The sequence below is a fragment of the Notolepis coatsorum genome (genome assembly GCF_963971535.1).
Source record: "Notolepis coatsorum genome assembly, chromosome: 17".
NCBI classification, from domain to species: domain Eukaryota; kingdom Metazoa; phylum Chordata; class Actinopteri; order Aulopiformes; family Paralepididae; genus Notolepis; species Notolepis coatsorum.
In genome coordinates this window covers 42404746-42425708 of record NC_140181.1, presented here as the reverse complement: position 1 = coordinate 42425708, position 20963 = coordinate 42404746, and the positions used below count along the sequence as shown (strand labels likewise).

At 46.1% G+C, this 20963-nt stretch overlaps 1 protein-coding gene across 2 annotated transcripts in view; it reads right to left on the bottom strand.

Annotated features, from left to right (window-relative positions):
• The window catches only part of prex1 (phosphatidylinositol-3,4,5-trisphosphate-dependent Rac exchange factor 1), a 278977-nt gene that overhangs the window by 6046 nt on the left and 251968 nt on the right, over positions 1-20963 (bottom strand). For both annotated transcript variants that reach the window (XM_084333669.1, XM_084333670.1), the window contains 7 exons: positions 15520-15610; positions 14675-14791; positions 14378-14419; positions 9211-9428; positions 7096-7198; positions 2955-3098; positions 457-571 (listed from right to left, as the gene is read on the bottom strand). In XM_084333669.1, the coding sequence (XP_084189795.1) occupies positions 457-571; positions 2955-3098; positions 7096-7198; positions 9211-9428; positions 14378-14419; positions 14675-14791; positions 15520-15610 (830 nt within the window). The remainder of the gene's footprint in view (positions 1-456; positions 572-2954; positions 3099-7095; positions 7199-9210; positions 9429-14377; positions 14420-14674; positions 14792-15519; positions 15611-20963) is intronic.

The window sequence follows — 20963 nt, the reverse complement described above, 5'->3', positions numbered from 1 at the left end:
CACGCCGTTCCACCAGGTCTTTGAGCAGGTGCACGTGCGTGCACACAAGAATGCGTTCCACTCGACTCTGCGCCAAGTACCCACCTGGCTACTTTGCATAACAATAGCTCAGGTCGTCAGGTTTGTTCAAATACTACAGTTGGACCATTCACACAAAACCTGTGAATGAAATGTGTTACATTCCATTCCTAGAGGCAATTAGGCATCGTCTTTATTCGCGAGGGAACATTTTATGCGGGAGCGCGCGTGCACGTGACGTCATTAGAACATAGTGCAACCAGATATAAAATCACCACTGCGCCACTGCTTGAATCACAACTGTACTCACAAATATGTACTGTACTAGTCCCCACAAAAATCACTAAAATATATATTTTTGGACTGTATTACATTGAATAGTGGGTGAGCTAGCAAACCGTTGTGATGCAGTGTAGAGTAGAAGAGCCTATAGGGTACCTTAGTCTGCGGTAGTAGGCTTTGACCCTCTCTAGTGACACAGCGTTGATGCGCTGCTGGAACTCCTCCATGGCACTGTAGTCCTGCTGGGACACCCCCTCTGGCCTCTCCAGGGCTGAGAGACACACAGACCGCATCCAGGTTAAGACATTCAGCAGTTTATTTATTTAGAAGTTATGTAGAGGTACTTAGAACAAATCTTACTTTAGAGTGTGTTAAATAAGAATAAGTAGCCTAGCTGGAAAACACAAAAAGATAAAGAGGAACCAAGCATGTTAATTTTTAGATGCGAAGCACCTCTATGACCTGCAATGACTCACTCACTCACTCATTCACTCATAGTTAGCTACTTTGCCCCTCTAACCCCTGTCCCAAACCCCCCCCCCCCCCTCCCCGTCTCTCTGAGTGGTTGTCTCGTAGTGTTGACCAAGGTGGTGGATGTCTCGGGGTCTTGGCCAAGATTGCAGTAACTGTTCTATGTGCACCACCAAGGCCATGGATCAGCTTCTTACCGTCTTCTGTCCGTGGTCTGTCAACGCTGAGTTCATTGCTGGGTTAAGTACTTCTATTCTATTCACATATATGCTTACCACATGTATCTATTGCTATGTCCGCCCATCACAATCACGCAAACTGTCTAACGCCCGTCTCCCTGAGAGTGGCTGTCTCGTGGTGATGATCAGAGTAGCGGACGTCCCGTGATGAAGACCGGGAGGATGTGACCCTCTCTGCGCCGCCCCCATGCCTCAAATAGATCCGCCATCAGCTCTATTTTAAAGTATTTCAAAATGTTCAGTCGCTATTGCATGCACTTATCTGTGTTTCATTACACATATGAGTGCATGCTTACCAACTGTTCGCCTCTTTTATTGCAACACTACTATCACTGACATCCAAGAAGGGAGATCCCCCCTTGAACGGCCCTTCTAAGGTTTCTCTCCTCCACATTGCCTGTGGTGCATTGTTTCCTATTGCTAGGTTTTAGTGAGTTTTTCCTTACCTTCGCATGGGGTATGCCTGGGAGTGTTGCATTCATTTATTTAAATTTCTTTTGGACTTTATGGTGTTTTTGTTTTGTTCTTGATTTATTGTGATGTTTCTTCTTGACTTGTTTAAAGAAGATGTGTCCGGCCCATGGGGACATTAACGTGTGTTGTCGGGCCTTACAAATACATTTGATTTGATTTGATTTGATTTTCCCCCTAGTGGAAGCTCAAGGGTAATGTGCTTTGTATAAGACCAGATAGCTTTGCATCTATGCCAGTGTCTTTGTTAAAACATATGCACAGGTAGGCTCTGGGCATGAACACACATACACATCACAGTTTGTTTGCTGATAACATAATATTATACAGTGTGCAGCTGAATTGACGCCAGACACAGACACACACACACGCACGCACACACAATATCATCATGTCCCTCAATATTCTCCCCAACTGTGTGTCTCATTATTCGCCTGTAGGTGGCGATCTTCATCTACATATCCAGATGACTATTATCATTCTGCTACTCAGCGAGTCCCAATCTTCTACTTTGAAGTGCCTGAGAACAATAGCCTTCCCCCCCTGTAGGGTTCCTGCTCCAGCTGGCCCTTGTCTATGGAAAATGACTGGTTTGCTGGAAGACGGAAATTATGCACAATACAGTCCATTCATACCAGCCCTGCACAGGTTGAGAGTGGAATTACAAAGAGTACAGAAGGGGGGGGGGGGGGGGTAAAGACTTTCAAACGCCCTTTAAATCGAGCTTCAACAGAACTTAATATAAGTGGACAAAACCTGTGGGAAGGTGAGAGACGTCTGCATAGAGACTCACAGAGTCTTTCTAAACGTCCACCGTGGCCTCCAGGCGCCCCCAGTGCATTTGAATGTATTCACTTTAACTGCATTACGTAGTTGTACACATACTGGAACCTCTGAGGTCCCTGATCGATCCTCTCATGCAAGGAAATCAACAATCTGTTTTATTCTGTTTCATATGCAGCTCTCGCTGGATGCATGCATCCAGGAGCCTTGCATTGCTGTGAGAGTAAACACCTTCATGATGAGGAGAGAGATGAGAAGAGCACCGTGTGGCCCTCCAGCTCCCCCTGGTCTCTCACCCCTGCTGAAGAGCACCGTGTGGCCCTCCAGCTCCCCCTGGTCTCTCACCCCTGCTGAAGAGCACCGTGTGGCCCTCCAGCTCCCCCTGGTGTCTCACCCCTGCTGAAGAGCACCGTGTGGCCCTCCAGCTCCCCCTGGTCTCTCACCCCTGCTGAAGAGCACCGTGTGGAGCCCTCCAGCTCCCCCTGGTCTCTCACCCCTGTTGAAGAGCACCGTGTGGCCCTCCAGCTCCCCCTGGTCTCTCACCCCTGCTGAAGAGCACCGTGTGGCCCTCCAGCTCCCCCTGGTCTCTCACCCCTGCTGAAGAGCACCATGTGGCCCTCCAGCTCCCCCTGGTCTCTCACCCCTGCTGAAGAGCACCGTGTGGCCCTCCAGCTCCCCCTGGTCTCTCACCCCTGCTGAAGAGCACCGTGTGGAGCTTCAGGCTTCCTCCGTTCTGCAGGCGGCTCGGCAGCTCGCTGAAGTGACAGCTGTCCAGGTACATCGTGATCCTCAGAGCCTGACGACTGCCCTTCACCTGGTAGTACACTGGTGTGTCTGAGAGAGAGAGAGAGAGAGAGAGAGACACACACACACACACACACACACACACACACACACACACACACACACACACACACACACACACACACACACACACACACACACACACACACACACACACACACACACACACACACACACACACAGGGTTTACATGAGGTTACTCTTCCAGCTTAAGTGTTCCTACGCAGTAAAGGAGGGGTTTATTCAAGTCAAGTTTGTTTTCCTCAAGAGCAGCTAGTCTTTCACAACCCAGTCTAGAGAGCAACATGAATCATGTGGTTTAGACACACTGGGTTTGTATTGGAGCACTTAATTTCAAAATGACATACTCGCCATTTGAAAAAGATTACCCACTCCGAAAATCTTCTGAATTCATGACGTCTGTATTTCATTAGGGAACATTGCTGAACTAGTAAAGCTATTATTAGACTTCTGCTTCCAAAACAATGTTTTTCAGGACCCCATCTGTATTTTCGAAATATTGAGCAATGAACATCACTTTGTTTGTTTTAAAACTGAGATTCACAAAGATAGATAGATAAATATAGATATATAGATACTAAATACCATTTTAGATGGAATATATAACAATAATCATAATAATACATAACAATGGAATATAATCCAGTCAAAACTGATTTTCTATTATTTCTTTTTTTGTATCTACTTTTTCTCCTCCTATTTTTCTGTATTTTTCTCCCATCCCAATTTTAGTTGTTATGCCAATTCCCCCCTCCCCTTCCTGGTCGTTGCGCGCATTTGCCCCCCACTTGCCGGTCAAGGGAGCCCTAAAGTCTATCACATGCTTCCTCCGATACATGTGGAGACAGCTAGCAGCCTCTTTTCACCTGACAGCGAGGACTCTCACTGGGGAAGTGTAACGTGTGGGAGGATCACACTACCTCCCCCAGTTCCCTCCCTCGCTGTGCAGGCGCCCTGACTGACCTGTAGGAGTCACTGTTTACAACGACCAGGACCCACCCCACCGGCTTTCCACCCGCTGACACTGCCAATTGGGTCAGTATGGACGACCGACCAAGCCGGAGGTACCACGGCAGCCGGATTCGATCCCACTGTCTCTGCGGTGGTAGACAGACGCTTAGTCCGCTGTGCTACCCGGCCGCACAATCTTTTTCCTATTATTTCTATAATGTAGATATCGTGCACTAAGGAGACTAAATAGGGTTATTTATAAGTTTTACTCCCTGTACACACATGACTGTGTGGCTCAGCGGAACAACAACACAATCATCAAATTTGCTGACGACACAGTAGTGGTGGGCCTGATCTCTGCAAACGACGAGAGGGCCTACCTGGAAGAGGTCAAGGTCCTGGCAGGATGGTGCCAGGAGAACAGCCTCTCCCTGAACGTCAGCAAAACAAAGGAGATGATTGTGGACTTTAGGAGGTCGAGGGTCAGGGACTACAGCCCCCTCAGCATCGACGGGGCACCGGTTGAGAGAGTGAACAGTTTTAAGTACCTCGGAGCCCACATATCCGAGGACTTGACATGGACCACACACATTGACAGTGTTGTGAAGAAGGCACGCAACGCCTCTACTTCCTCAGGCGCCTAAGGAAGTTCCAAGTCAGTCAGAAGATCCTTAAGAACTTCTACTCATGTACAATAGAGAGCATCCTGACTGGCAATATCACCTCCTGGTTTGGGAATAGCACCGCACAAGACCGAAGCAGACTACAGAGAGTGGCACGTTCAGCCGAACGCACAATTGGAGGGGGGCTTCCCACTCTCCAGAACATTTACAACAAGCGGTGCAGGGGTAAGGCTAAGAGAATTATCAAGGACTCCAGCCACCCAAACAACTGCCTCTTTGAACTGCTGCGGTCAGGCAAGTGATACCGGAGTCTCATGGCAAGCACAGAAAGACTCTTGTAGAAGCTTGTATCCCCAGGCCATCAGGTTGCTCAACGAACAATAACACTATGCAAAAACCATCAAATGCACTCACAACACACACATCCACACGCACACACTCACTTTAAACAAACAACACACTGCAGCACCCACTCTCCACACTTTAGAACACCTAAACACTTTATATTTATTGATAAAGGATTTGCACTACAACCCATACCTCAGTACACCTTACTGTAAATTGTACCTAAATTGTACCTCATCCCATTTCTGCTTTCCACTATATAGTATTGTATATTAGTATTGCATAGTATATTGTATGGTAACTCAGTTACTTCTATTCTGCATCGAACATTGTACATGTATATACTGAACACTGTGTCTACGTACGTGATTTTTACTTCTATTATTACATGCTATACTATATTATTTCATACTTGTCTCTTGTCTAGCACAGTCTCTGGAGCGTAACAGAAAGAAGCATTTTGTATAAAAGTATTCTGTACTTCTGTATGACAACTATTAAAGAAACTTGAACTTGAAACTTAAGTGCACCATTATTCAGCCTCCTATGAACTGGTACAACGCACTTACATTTACAATAGTGCCATTTTGCGGAATCCACAAAATACCAGCATTTCCTTCTACCTAACATGATTGCTGACATGACCACAAAAGGAACACAGCAGGGGGTTAACCTTTAGCGTGCAGCACCAGGGTGTGTGTGGCTGCTCCTTCCTATGGGACCCATCATGCTCTAACCCTCTGGAATTGACTGTGACGTTTTAAGGCTGACCTGCAGACCATTATACTGCTTACACGGCTCTCCCTAACCTATAGCCCGCAACACGCAGTGAAGCGGCTTTCATCAAATCAATACTGGAGGACTGCTGGAGTATGCATGTTCACTGGAGAAGGCATTCAGATGAGGATCAAATGGGATTTGAAAGGGAATGGATGAATAGTTGTTTGTGTGTGTATGCGTGTGTGTGCACAGGCATGCATGCAAGTATATGTATGCATGTGTGTGTGTGTGTGTGTGTGTGTGTGTGTGTGTGTGTGTGTGTGTGTGTGTGTGTGTGTGTGGCTTTGTACAGTATATGCTTACTCAAGTGTGTGTATACATGTGTGTGTGTGGGTTTGCGTGTACACTGTACACATCTGTACACTCAACAGTTTCCACTTGCCGAGCGAGCCGGCGCTAACCTAGAGTAGCTGAAACCCCTGCTCCATACCTAGTTTTACCTCCTGTAAGTGGGAAGTTCGTGTTATGCACTTGCTTTAGGCAGCAATCTCTGCTGGCCATATTGAGCCTCTCTGCTGAAAAGAGAAAGCACTGGTCTTTTTGAATAGCTGGTGCTGAAGCCTACAGTAGCCAGGAGTCCTTTCAAATAATCTAGGTGTTGTAATTAAAAGAGGTGGGGAGAAGAAAAGGCCTGAAGGTATGTAGCGCCCGGGGGGGGGGTGTAAGGAGGTAAGTGACACGCGTGTTATCTGTAAGACGAGGACAGTTTTTTAATGTTTTCTTTTCTGCCTAATGTAATCTGGGCATCATTGACAACGAGGGTCCGTCCCTCAATGTGCCCAAGAAGTGAATGAAGGTTGAATGAAAGATGAAAGAATGAATAACAACAAGGACAGTTAAGGTTGATTTAAGGATGATTTATGAGGCTTTTATAGTGTTGTTTCAACTCCCTCCCTGCTCTCTGGCTATCTGGTTATAATGGTTATTCAAAGCGCGCTTCGCTACCGTCGTGTAATGTGTTTCTGAATAATGAAGGATGTTTGGATGGGACTGCGGGAGAGGGGGAGGGGGTATGTTTGATGATCATATTTCACTGGTATATTTTATGTACAGCCCCGAGTGCAGGACAGATCAGTGACATTGCCCTTTTCCAGGAGGACGTGAGATTTCTGTTGCCATGACATGACATGATAACATGATAAAACAAATACAAATAATGTTTCCCTTCACTATCCTGCAGTAGCTCCCCGCATCAACATACGCTTTTACACACTGTTAGTCAGAACATCCACAGCTGTCGCTGCTATCTTGTTACATGGGTTGAACCGGCCAGAAAGAAGCATGTTTTTGTGGACAGAATCTCTTACTTGCTACTACACACTCATCCTCCAGCTGCCTGAAGAACACAGTCACTTTGTCCAGGTCCAACAGAGCTGCTTTGGTATCCTCCAGCATGGTTCTCTCCTCCTTCTAGAAGAGAAGAGGGGAGAGGAGAGGGGGAGAAGAGGGAAGAGATGAGATGGGAGGAGGGCAGATGAGAGGGGGAGAAGAGAGCAGATGATAGGAGGGAGAGAGGAGAGGGGAAGGGGAGAGGAGAGCAGAGAACGGGGGGAAGGGGAGAGGAAAGGGAGAGAGGAGAGGAGATGAGAGGGAGGAGAAGAGAGAGGGGGCGAGATGAGATGGGAGGGCAGAGGAGAGGGGGAGAAGAGAGGAGAGGATAGGAGGGAGAGGAGAGAGGGGAAGGGGAGAGGAGAGCAGAGAGAAAGGGGGGAAGGGGAGAGGAAAGGGAGAGAGGAGAGGAGATGAGATGAGAGGGAGAAGAGAGGAGAGGGGGGAGAGATGAGATGAGAGGAGAGCAGAGGAGAGGAGAATAGAGAAGAGGATAGGAGGGAGAGAGGAGAGGGGAAGAGGAGAGCAGAGAGTGAGGGGGGAAGGGGAGTGGAATGGGAGATAGGAGAGGAGATGAGAGGGAGAAGAGAGGAGAGGGGGAGAGGAGAGGGAGAAGGGAGGGAGAGAGGAAGGGAGGGGAGAGGGAGAGAGGAGGGGGGAGAAGAGAAGGATAGGAGAAGAGAGGGAGAGGAAGGGAGAGGGAGAGAGAAGGGGAGAGGGAGGAGAAGAGAGGGAGAGAGGAGAGGGGTGGGGAGATGAGAGGAGAAGAGAGGAGGGGAGAGGAGAGGAGATGGAGGAGAAGAGAGGGAGAGAGAAAGGGAGAGGAGAGAAGAGGGAGAGTGCAGGGGAGAGGAGAGGAGAAGAGAGGAGAAGAGAGGGAGAGAGAAAGGGAGAGGAGAGAAGAGGGAGAGTGCAGGGGAGATGCGAGGAGAAGAGAGGAGGGGAGAGGAGATGGAGGAGAAGAGAGGGAGAGAGAAAGGGAGAGGAGAGAAGAGGGAGAGTGCAGGGGAGAGGAGAGGAGAAGACGACAGAGCTCAGAACTTTGTATAGGATGAAGGTTTTGAATCGTTTGTAAAGAGCTGTGTGACTAAGGTCGCTTTCACACAGGGGCTGTTTGGTCTATCTATCTATCTATCTATCTATCTATCTATCTATCTATCTATCTATCTATCTCTCTATCTATCTATCTATCTATCTATATATCTATCTATCTATCTATCTATCTATCTATCCATCTAACTGTGCATCTTGGGAAGAAGGAAGAAAAAACGCGGCTTATTATTATTACCGAGGCGCACGGCATTGGATCAATGCCACGTCAATACTATTATTACCTTACCACTGCTCGCAGCATTGTTTAGCGAGAGGATGGTGGTAATGTGCTTCAATAGAACAATGGATCAATGCCATGTCAAAATTCGCCTGTGCTGATCTGGAGGGCTCGCAGACAGTCCACACACAGACACACACACGCGCGCACGCACACACGGGCTCGCAGCCACACACACATTTCCACTGTCCAATAGACAAGCGCCCTTTTCGACCGCGTGACATTGTTCAGAAGGTCTCGGTCCGCCTCACAGATTTCTATGTGAACGCAGGCGAACCAAATGAAGAATGCAACAATGTTGCAACTTCACCCCCAGAACCGCACCGAGTCCACCAAAACTATATATGAAAGCGACCTAAATAAGCCTTCAGAACCAACTGATTTACAAATAACAATATAAGCATTATATATATATAAAACAGTATATTGATTATGTTCTCTCCATCCTTGTTTAAAGGAATAGGAATGGAATGGAATACACATTTCCAGCCCATGTGTTTGTTCCTGTTTCAAATTGCTTGGGTTATAACCCATAATATGTCAATTATCTGTGAAAAAACGAGTTGAGCAATACAACTGAAATGCGTGATCATTCTCCTGTGTCACTCAATAGACTCTGGCACACTTACACACAAATATCAAAAACCTTCGCACTGCAGTATAACTTTCCACTTTAGATGAGCTATTTTTATGAATGGCCTTTTTTTTCTTCTTTTTTTACATTCAGTGTGTTCACCAAACAAGTGCAGTACCGCCCCCTCACCAGGTGTGGCGCCAGCGTGGCCTGGAAGTGCAGCAGCACGCCGATGGCAGACACCTGCTCCAGCCACTTGCGGCTGGTCTCCTTGCTGTCCTCCTCGTACTCTCCGGCGTTGTTGAAGCGAGCCCGCAGCGCCGCCAACAGCTGCTCGGCCAGCGTGCACAGAGCGCCCGTCACCGCCTGGCAGAAGATCACATCCCGCCTCAGCTGGAGAGACGTGTCTGGTAGGGGGGAGAGGGAGAGAGAGGGATGAAGGTGGAGAGAGATGAAACAAGTGGAATAGAGGAAAAGGAGGGAGTTCAGGGGGTTATGTGGAGGCGAGTGATGGAGAGTGTAAAACTACGCTGTATCTAGCTGGAAACCTCCCCTCCTGGCATGAATATATGAATATTTAGGAGAAGACCAAGTCGTTTGAAGAGACTCATCATATTGTGTTGAAACAGGGTTCTCTTCCAGCAAAACACATCTGAATCAGGCGCTTCAGGGGCTACCGTGTCTTCATCAGAGTTTAAGTAGAACAAAGACATGAGGCAAACAACATACATAGTCAACCTAGACCAGGTGCACAGCTGGCATTGGTCATCATTATGCACAGGCTAAACAGCCTCTGCAGCATCACTAACATTCTTGGGAATAGGAAACATTTCACCCTTTCCTAAAGGTGGTGACATCATCCACTCACCACTCTGCAGAGAGTCATACTAGTAGATTCACACTCTGAACAGAGTGGAGCTATTTATTTATTTTTTGGCTTGAATGAAGAACTGGTTTTGTCATGTTTCCTCTAATCTGTCACACTCTGCATTTAGACGTATGTGTACTTTGTTTCTTTGTAACTTTAAGAGGTTTGTTGTTTCCTACAGTGTGTCGGCCCTTTGGCATGAGTGAAGAATTTAATTGGTCATGCCTCTTCTCATTTGTAGTCTTCAGAGAGGTCTATGTTGTCATGACTCTTCTCATGTGTAGTCTTCAGAGAGGTCTATGTTGTCATGACTCTTCTCATTTGTAGTCTTCAGAGAGGTCTATGTTGTCATGTCTCTTCTCATTTGTAGTCTTCAGAGAGGTCTATGTTGTCATGTCTCTTCTCATTTGTAGTCTTCAGAGAGGTCTATGTTGTCATGACTCTTCTCATTTGTAGTCTTCAGAGAGGTCTATGTTGTCATGTCTCTTCTCATTTGTAGTCTTCAGAGAGGTCTATGTTGTCATGTCTCTTCTCATTTGTAGTCTTCAGAGAGGTCTATGTTGTCATGTCTCTTCTCATTTGTAGTCTTCAGAGAGGTCTATGTTGTCTCATCTCTGACATGGTGTTAGGGGTTATTGGTATTCGTACACTGACGAAGGCAACTTCCGCCCTTGGATTCATTATCCAATAGATTTGTTACCCAGTTCAACCAATTATTCAATGCCAGCTGTGCACCTGGTCTAGGTTGACTATATATGTTGTTTGCCTCATATCTTTGTTCTACTTCGACTCTAATGAAGACACAGTAGTGTTTTATAATTGTGTCGTGTGAGTAGACCCCACATCAGCCTGGCTTGCATCCCCACCTAGCGTCCCCACCTAGTGTCCCTCAGTTGTAAATGTTGTCTTTGATATCATGGTGCTTTGGATTATTCAAAGCATTCCTCTACAAGGATGTGGGGAAAGGTTTTGCGCAAAGGACACAGTAAATGGCTGCTTTTTTATATAGCAGCCGTTACTCACATTTTACCCATTCACTCACACATTCACTCACACATTCACACACCGACGGCGGAGGCAACCATGCAAGGTGCCAACCTGCTCATCGGGAGCAATTAGAGGTTAAGTGTCTTGCTCAAGGACACATCGACACGCTGCCCGGGAGGAGCGGGAATCGAACCGGGAACCTCCGGATTGTCAGACGACTGCTCTACCTCCACTGTCGCCCCACACCAAACATGAATGAAACAGTAACATTCTAAGTAGCTTTCTAGCTCCAGGGACGCAATTCCCAGCTGTTCGTTCAGTTCTGAAACCCCCCCCCCAACTTCTCTGAAGTTCAAAGTTCTTTCCCAAAACAAGATGGTAATCTCTCTCCCCTCTTGATCCCTCCACACATTTCACACCTTTCCCCCGAAGGGCCTCCATCCATCACTCTAAAAGTCCTTGTCAAATAAAACAACAACAACAACAACCCTATCTTCAGATCAGAACATCCTTACCTCCTGACATTACCGGGCTGTGTACATTCTAATCACATGCGGCCTGGAGTGACTCCAATATGTACCATTAGTGAGATCACCCAGGAGAATAGCTCCCATTAACTAGCACCATATGCCACAGTGCACGCTTCAGAGTGGCTGGAGCATTCCTCCTCCTCCTCCTCCACCTTCAACTCCTCCACCTTCACACACAAACAACCTCACCCCTGTCCCTGAAATGTACCCCCCATATGATCCGAGACCAAGAAATGTTCTGAGGTGTAAGTATAGAACCGATAATAACCAAGGAGGGGTGGGGGAGGAGGGGTGAGGAGAACATTTCAGAAGACCAGGGGAGAGAAAGAGGAGGAGAACATTACAGAAGACCAGGGGAGAGAAAGAGGAGGAGAACATTACAGAAGACCAGGGGAGAGAAAGAGGAGGAGAACATTACAGAAGACCAGGGGAGAGAAAGAGGAGAACATTACAGAAGACCAGGGGAGAGAAAGAGGAGGAGAACATTACAGAAGACCAGGGGAGAGAAAGAGGAGGAAAACATTACAGAAGACCAGGGGAGAGAAAGAGGAGGAGGACATTACAGAAGACCAGGGGAGAGAAAGAGGAGAACATTACAGAAGACCAGGGGAGAGAAAGAGGAGGAGAACATTACAGAAGACCAGGGGAGAGAAAGAGGAGGAGGAGAACATTACAGAAGACCAGGGGAGAGAAAGAGGAGGAGAACATTACAGAAGACCAGGGGAGAGAAAGAGGAGAACATTACAGAAGACCAGGGGAGAGAAAGAGGAGAACATTACAGAAGACCAGGGGAGAGAAAGAGGAGGAGAACATTACAGAAGACCAGGGGAGAGAAAGAGGAGAACATTACAGAAAACCAGGGGAGAGAAAGAGGAGAACATTACAGAAGACCAGGGGAGAGAAAGAGGAGAACATTACAGAAGACCAGGGGAGAGAAAGGAGAACATTACAGAAGACCAGGGGAGAGAAAGAGGAGAACATTACAGAAGACCAGGAGAGAGAAAGAGGAGAACATTACAGAAGACCAGGGGAGAGAAAGAGGAGAACATTACAGAAGACCAGGGGAGAGAAAGAGGAGGAGAACATTACAGAAGACCAGGGGAGATAAAGAGGAGAACATTACAGAAGACCAGGGGAGAGAAAGAGGAGGAGAACATTACAGAAGACCAGGGGAGAGAAAGAGGAGAACATTACAGAAGACCAGGGGAGAGAAAGAGGAGGAGGACATTACAGAAGACCAGGGGAGAGAAAGAGGAGAACATTACAGAAGACCAGGGGAGAGAAAGAGGAGGAGAACATTACAGAAGACCAAGGGAGAGAAAGAGGAGGAGAACATTACAGAAGACCAGGGGAGAGAAAGAGGAGGAAAACATTACAGAAGACCAGGGGAGAGAAAGAGGAGGAGGACATTACAGAAGACCAGGGGAGAGAAAGAGGAGAACATTACAGAAGACCAGGGGAGAGAAAGAGGAGGAGAACATTACAGAATACCAGGGGAGAGAAAGAGGAGAACATTACAGAAGACCAGGAGAGAGAAAGAGGAGAACATTACAGAAGACCAGGGGAGAGAAAGAGGAGAACATTACAGAAGACCAGGGGAGAGAAAGAGGAGAACATTACAGAAGACCAGGGGAGAGAAAGAGGAGGAGAACATTACAGAAGACCAGGGGAGAGAAAGAGGAGAACATTACAGAAGACCAGGGGAGAGAAAGAGGAGGAGGACATTACAGAAGACCAGGGGAGAGAAAGAGGAGGAGGAGAACATTACAGAAGATCAGGGAGAGAAAGAGGAGGAGAACATTACAGAAGACCAGGGGAGAGAAAGAGGAGAACATTACAGAAGACCAGGGGAGAGAAAGAGGAGGAGGACATTACAGAAGACCAGGGGAGAGAAAGAGGAGGAGGAGAACATTACAGAAGACCAGGGGAGAGAAAGAGGAGAACATTACAGAAGACCAGGGGAGAGAAAGAGGAGGAGGAGAACATTACAGAAGACCAGGGAGAGAAAGAGGAGGAGAACATTACAGAAGACCAGGGGAGAGAAAGAGGAGGAGGACATTACAGAAGACCAGGGGAGAGAAAGAGGAGGAGGACATTACAGAAGACCAGGGGAGAGAAAGAGGAGGGGGACATTACAGAAGACCAGGGGAGAGAAAGAGGAGGAGGACATTACAGAAGACCAGGGGAGAGAAAGAGGAGGGGGACATTACAGAAGACCAGGGGAGAGAAAGAGGAGGAGGACATTACAGAAGACCAGGGGAGAGAAAGAGGAGGAGGACATTACAGAAGACCAGGGGAGAGAAAGAGGAGGGGGAGGGGTAAGACCTCTCTGGCCGGAACCTCAACAATACCAATGTTATTAGTATTATTAATAGTAGTAGTATTATTCACTGTATTATTAATTTTATTATTATTATTATTGTTCTAGGTAGCACTTGTTGTTGTACCCTCTCAGTGTGCTGGATGATGTCATAGTGAGAGCAGAGGGAATTGGAATGCTTGAGGGCTTCCGCAGGATGTCAGTCAGACAGCAGCATGCTGACCGTTGAGGTATCTGCTTCTGACAACTGCCACAGTGACAGCAGAGAATCACACGCAGACTGGCCGGGAGATTTTCAAGTGATTTTGTTTATTTATAATTTCTTTACTAAATGTTTTGGGTTTTTGACATAATATTGCATAATGTCTGGATTTATTAGTACTAAATTCAGAATATTCAGATATAGCTGGTGACACTGTAAATGGCATAATTACAGTGTATTGCATTGTAACATGGACGGTGATTTTCTCAAAGACATCACTCGATATTCAAAGGAAAACAGCCAGTCGTGATATTAGGAGAAATAACAAAACGGTTGTTAGAAAGCCGTCACTCTGGCCTTCCCAAAACTCAAAACTCTAAATGTGTCTGAGGGTCAATGTGACTAAAGATTATGGAGCGAGAGTCTTATGTTAAAATAAAAAGCTGTACCTGTGCACTTTAGCAGGGCCAGTAGAAGCTGGTTCTTTCCATCTGCAGAGGAAGAAAAAAGATTTATGAAAAAAGTAATGATGTGAACTGTTTATGACCATGTGGCAAGAGATGCTCTGTGTGTGCGTGCGTGCATGCGTGTGTGTGTGAGGGTGTGTGTGTGTGTGTGTGTGTGTGTGTGTGTGTGTGTGTGTGTGTGTGTGTGTGTGTGTGTGTGTGAGGGTGTATGTGTGTGAGGGTGAGGGTGTGTGTGTGTGTGTGTGTGTGTGTGTGCGTGTACACATGTGTCCCACTCACCGTCCACGTATCTCTGCAGGCACTCCACCAGGGTCTTGATGGAGGTAGGGAGGTTCCACGGGTCCTCCTGGATGTTCTTGTGGCACCGCCCCGTCCAGTCCTCCGTGTGTCGGAACTCTGGTCACACAGTCGAGAGAGAGCGAGTGAGAAATGTGCACGTTTCCTGGCCAGTGTGCATGTTTTTGTGTGTATGTTTTTTTGCCCTTGATTAGTCCCTTGATTAATTGATTAGTTAATTCTTCGTCGATTCATCTAAATGAATGAAACCCTTCCAGTTTTTCTGATTGAGCACCATGAGACTCCTGGCATGTCATGTGTGGCTCCTGCGTGGGTTTAATACATGCTGTTCATTAGTCTCTAGGCTGCTTTAATGATTTAGTGTCTGGATTTTGAAGAAAAAATATACTGTTGTTTACTATTATGTACTTTACTACTATGCTACTATTAAATACTTATACTACTACTTGCTCCGGTCACACATTTACCCAACTTATAGAAAATACAGCATCAGGCTATTATTAAAATATTATCAATACTAATAAAATGGAGTATTGGACCATTTTTAACAACTGGGTGAGTGACTGAGTGAGTGTGAGCTTTGTTAATGTTTGTCAACCAACAGAATGTAATGATTATAGACAAGCAGCTAATAATGGATAATGAATGTTCTCTCACTGACATGCTGGATAAACTGCTATAGGCTACCTGTTACCAGACGGCATGAACTGTTACCTGTTTCCATACTAAATTGATTGAAAAGTCAAATGACCCCATGTGTGTGAGTGGCCATTTTATGATAGCTGAATAACAGCCTTGACACACCCTTTCACCACACACACACAAACCTGGCTGGCTGTGGTCGGGGTGAAAGTGCTTGGTCTCCTCGCAGGCCATGCTCATGACAGACCCTTTCAGTAGGCTGTTGATGGAGTCCACCTGTACACACACACACACACACAGACACACACACAGACACACAAAGATGTCCTGTCAGTCAATCATCAGTCTATCCTCACATTCCTCCCTCACTTTCTACACACCTCTTTTTACAGCCACCACCTCCCTGTATGTCTCTGTCATTACACACACACACACACCCTCACACATACCCCCACCCTCACACACACACACATGCCCCCACCCTCACACACACACACACACACACATGCTCCCCCCCCCCCCCACACACACACACACACACACACAGTCTATAAATAGTATGTGGCCTCGGTCTGTCAGCGGACAAAACAGCAGGCCCGGTGTGTGTGAGCTGCTGACCCCGAGCTGCTGGTTACACGTGGGGAGGAAACCAAGGCCCAGGAAGACTCCAGGAGCCAGGAGTGGAGAGGTCAAGGGTCACTAAATACTAGTAAGAGGAGATGTGTATGTGTATGTATGTATGTATGTATGTATGTGTGTGTGTGTGTGTGTGTGTGTGTGTGTGTGTGTGTGTGTGTGTGTGTGTGTGTGTGGGGAAGAGAGAGAGAAAGCAGGGTGAAGTGAAGCTGAGGAGCCCATGATGCTGAACAGAACAGAGAAACTGTAGCAACAAGGTAACTCACTAGATGTCTCCCTGATTATAGGCCGTATGGTGAAGGCTGAGAAGTGGCTAGAAAACTATTCTCGTTCCCACCTCGGCGGACTACACAATTTTCAAAGTTCTCCATTTACAATCCTGCCCGTTTTGTGCAATCAGAATTTTAAAGTCGGACTAGATCTTTCCTCGCAAACGGATACTTGGTCACCACAGAGTTTTATTTGATGTAATTGGTGCGAGTTCGGTCACGTATCTTGCGCTCAACCAATAGCAGCTCTCTTTGTCGCGAGGATATGGCCGTCAGGCGACAACAAATGACATCCACAGATTAACGTTACATCAGAACAGGACGAATGGACAAAAACACCTTTTATTTAGAATTTCTTTTTATTTTATCTTTTCCCCCCTCCTTTTTTTGTACTTTTTCTCCCATCCCAATGTTAGTCGTTATGCCAATTCCCTTCCTGGTCGTTGCGCACTTACCCCCTACCATCGGTCTGGGAGGGTGAAGACTACCACATGCTTCCTCCGACACATGTGGAGTCAACCAACCGCTTCTTTTCACCTGACAGCGAGGACTCTCATTGGGGGAGTGTACCGCGTGGGAGGATCACACTACTTCCCCCATCTCCCTCCCTCGCTGTGCAGGCGCCCCGACCGAACTGTAGGAGTCGCTGTTTACAACGACCAGGATACACCCCACCGGCTTCCCACCCGCTGACACTGCCAATTGTGTCAGTATGGACGACTGACCAAGCCAGAGGTACCGCTGACAGCTGGATTCGATACCAGACAAAAACACCTTCTAAAGTTCGCAAAAAGGTTTCTAAACAATGTTATATGCATCTCACGTCCATTCAGAAAGAACGTGTACAAGATTTTACACAGACATGGTGGGATAGATATAGAAACTGCGTCGAACGGTGGCTTAACCTACCAGGCCAGAATCATACCATTGTGGAGAGATCGATTTGTGTCATAAATGTCATGATGAATTGAAAATGGGGGACCCTGATTAGATTAGATTAGATTGTACTTTATTGTCATTATATTTGCATACAACGAGATTTGGGACTCAAACCTAAGGTGCAGTAATACAATCACAAGTAATAAAAGAGAAACATGCGTCACTTGTCAGGGGCATAGAGAGTTCTGGCAAAGCCGATGCCATGCAGAATGCTTTATATCTGGCATCATTCACATTCTTAGCTGATGGCTGGCCATACAGGTGGCACACATATTTGCTAAGACCATCAAAGGTCTAGGGTAATTCACATTTCCCCCTCCTCCCACACTGTGCAACATCCTGATGTGCAATATCCACAGTGCAATACCCACCCACTACCTTCTGACACTGATTGTTATTTGTGTATTGCTATTCTGTATATTGTTGTTATTTTGTATATTGTACAGGACTGTAACATTGTCTTATTGTATAGCATTTAATGTTTATGTATAGGATTTTATGTTTCTCTTTTATTACTTGTGATTTTATTACTGCACCTTAGGTTTGAGTCCCAAATCTCGTTGTATGCAAATATAATGACAATAAAGTACAATATAATCTAATCAGGGTCCCTGGGTCCCCATTGGTTTAAAATTAAAAGGTGAAAATGTTGAAAACTACAACAATACACTTCCCAAAATCCTTAGCACAGGTCACAGGTCACTGGGATGTGTCTATTCTTCGACGTGATCTGAACAGCGGTAAACTATTATTGCAGCCTCAGTATAGCGACCATGAATGGTAAACTAATTATCTTAACAAAAGTGCGCTGGTAGCGTTACATATGTTGTCTAAAGGGGGACATATGGTACAATTTAAGATTTGAATGATAATCGGCATATAAATGACAACATAAAGCATCGCTAATTTGTAAGAAACCTCAATGAAAACGGTAATATTCGCTATTGTTATGAAAATGTGATAGAATCCTATAAAAATGTGGACGCATTTGGTCTACATTCCGTTATCCCACCATGTCTGTGTAAAATCTTGTACACGTTCTTTCTGAACGGACGTGAGATGCATATAACATTGTTTAGAAATCTTTTTGCGAACTTTAGAAGGTGTTTTTTGTCCATTTCCGTCCTGTTCTGATGTAACGTTAATCTGTGGATGTCGTTTGTTGTCGCCCTACGGCCGTATCCTCGCGACAAAGAGAGCTGCTATTTGTCGAGCGCAAGAACTTTGACGTACCAATTACGTCAAATAAAACTCTGTGGTGACCAAGTATCCGTTCGCGAGGAAAGATTTAGTCCCGACTTTAAAATTCTGATTGCGCAAAACGGGCAGGATTGTAAATGGAGAACTTTTTATTCCTAAATATCTTTCACCCAGAGTGAAAATTGAGTAGTCCGCCGAGGTGGGAACGGGATGAAACGATACAGCCTTCACCATACGGCCTATTAGTGTCACAGTGATCTATACCAAATGGTTCAAGGGTCCAACACTTGCATACTGTATGTGGACGTGTGCACATGGATACGTTGGTGTGTGTGTGCACATGGATGCATTGGTGTGCGTGTGAACATGGATACGTTGGTGTGTGTGTGTGCACATGGATACATTGGTGTGTGTGCACATGGATGCATTGGTGTGCGTGTGCACATGGATACGTTGGTGTGCGTGTGCACATGGATGCATTGGTGTGCGTGTGCACATGGATACATTGGTGTGTGTGTGCACATGGATACATTGGTGTGTGTGCACATGGATACATTGGTGTGCGTGTGCACATGGATGCATTGGTGTGTGTGCACATGGATACATTGGTGTGCGTGTGCACATGGATACGTTGAGAGAGAGAGAGAGAGAGAGAGAGGCTATTTATTATCTACAAAGCAGGCATGGCCAGCCCACCCTCATTTCACTGTATGCCTTGTGTATGTATGTGACAAATAAACCTCTTCAATCTTGCCATATCAGTTTCAGTAACTACAGAACATTGCATATTGTTAGACTCACTTGTTTTGTGGTCCGGGCATGAACTTTCCATGATAAAAAGTGTCCATATAAATCCATTTTGTTAGATCCAACACTGTCTGAATGTACAGTATCTTGTGATTATCTCTCCGACTCCTGAGAATACAATTCTTATTACCGAACCAGCTAAACAACAGAGTATAGCCTAGCTAAGCTAACTCACTGAATCTGAAATTAAAATACTCCTGGCTCCTCCTCCAAGCGGCAATTATTTTCTGTCTGATGACTGACACAGTGAGCAGCAAACAGCGAGCCCACTCAGTGAGCGTTAAGTCTAGTGCTCAGGTTTGGAGGTAAATAATAATAATTTAGGACCTGCTCAGAGGTCATCAATCGGCACGCATGCGATTCGTCTCTGCGATTAACCCATCCCATCTTCCTTCCCCCCCAAGGGCAGCCGGGAGCAGACAGGCGTCAACGTGAGCCGCTCCAGGGGACCAATCCAAGTGCTCCTGTCCGTCTTCGTCAAGGACGCCACAGCGTTAGCGATCTTGTTGTTGTGCATGTTTTTCCATTGGGTTTATCTTATCGGGGGGGAAACCCTTGCGAGCACGGGGAGAACATGCAAACTCCACACAGAAAGGCCTGGGAGATACCCCACCTGGGTAACTGGCATCATGGAAACCTGGTCCCCAAGCGGGAATCGAACCCTGGACCTTCTTGCTGTGAGGCGACAGTGTTTGACCACTACACCACCGTGGAGGTTTGGAGGTAGATGTCTATCAGGAGAGAGTGACGTGAATCATGCACAAAACAATGATTTATATTTGATATATTAACGTTATTGTGCATTTTAAACACAAACATACTTAAAATGAGTAATTATTAGGGATGTCCGATATTATCGGCCTACCGATATTATCGGCCGATATCGGCATTCAAATGTGATATCGGAAAATATCGGTATCGGTTTTCAATATTTTTTTATTTTTATTTTTTTTACATTTCTATAACCTTTATTTACCCAGGCAAGCAAGTAAGAACAAATTCTGTCTACAAGACATTTAGAACTGAATTAGCACCCATGTTAGGGGCGGCGTTCAGACACACGATGGAAGAGGGGAAAATGCCCCCCTCGTGGAAGGAAGCCATAATCACCACGATACCGAAGGAAGGGAAGGATAGGGAATTATGTAGTAGTTTCAGACCTGTGTCCATACTCAACGTAGATTACAAGATGTATACATCGATAATATCAAAAAGATTTGAGACGTTTATGCCAGACATTATAGATGAAGATCAAACTGGATTTATTAAAGGGAGACAGACACAGGACAACGTGAGAAAGACATTACACATAGTAGAGGAGATACAAAAACAAGGGGGTAGCGCGGTACTGATTAGCCTAGATGCAGAAAAAGCGTTCGACAGTGTGAGCTGGACATTTTTATATAAAACATTGATGAGGTTCGGACTGAACGGGAGGGCGATGAAGATGATCAAGGCGCTATATCAAGAACCGACAGCGAGGGTTAAGGTGAATGGCAGCTTGACGGATAGAATCAGATTAGAGAGGGCTACCAGACAGGGATGTTGTCTCTCACCGACGCTCTTCGCCGTTTTCATAGAACCACTGGCACAACTGATCAGACAGACCGAGGACATCAAGGGAGTAGGGATAAAGGGAACGGAATATAAACTAGGCCTATTTGCAGACGACGTGATAGTATACATGAGGCAACCAGAAAAGAGCTTCCCGGCACTGATGGATCTACTGAAGGAATATGGCCACTACTCAGGATACAAACTAAACGTGACAAAGACAC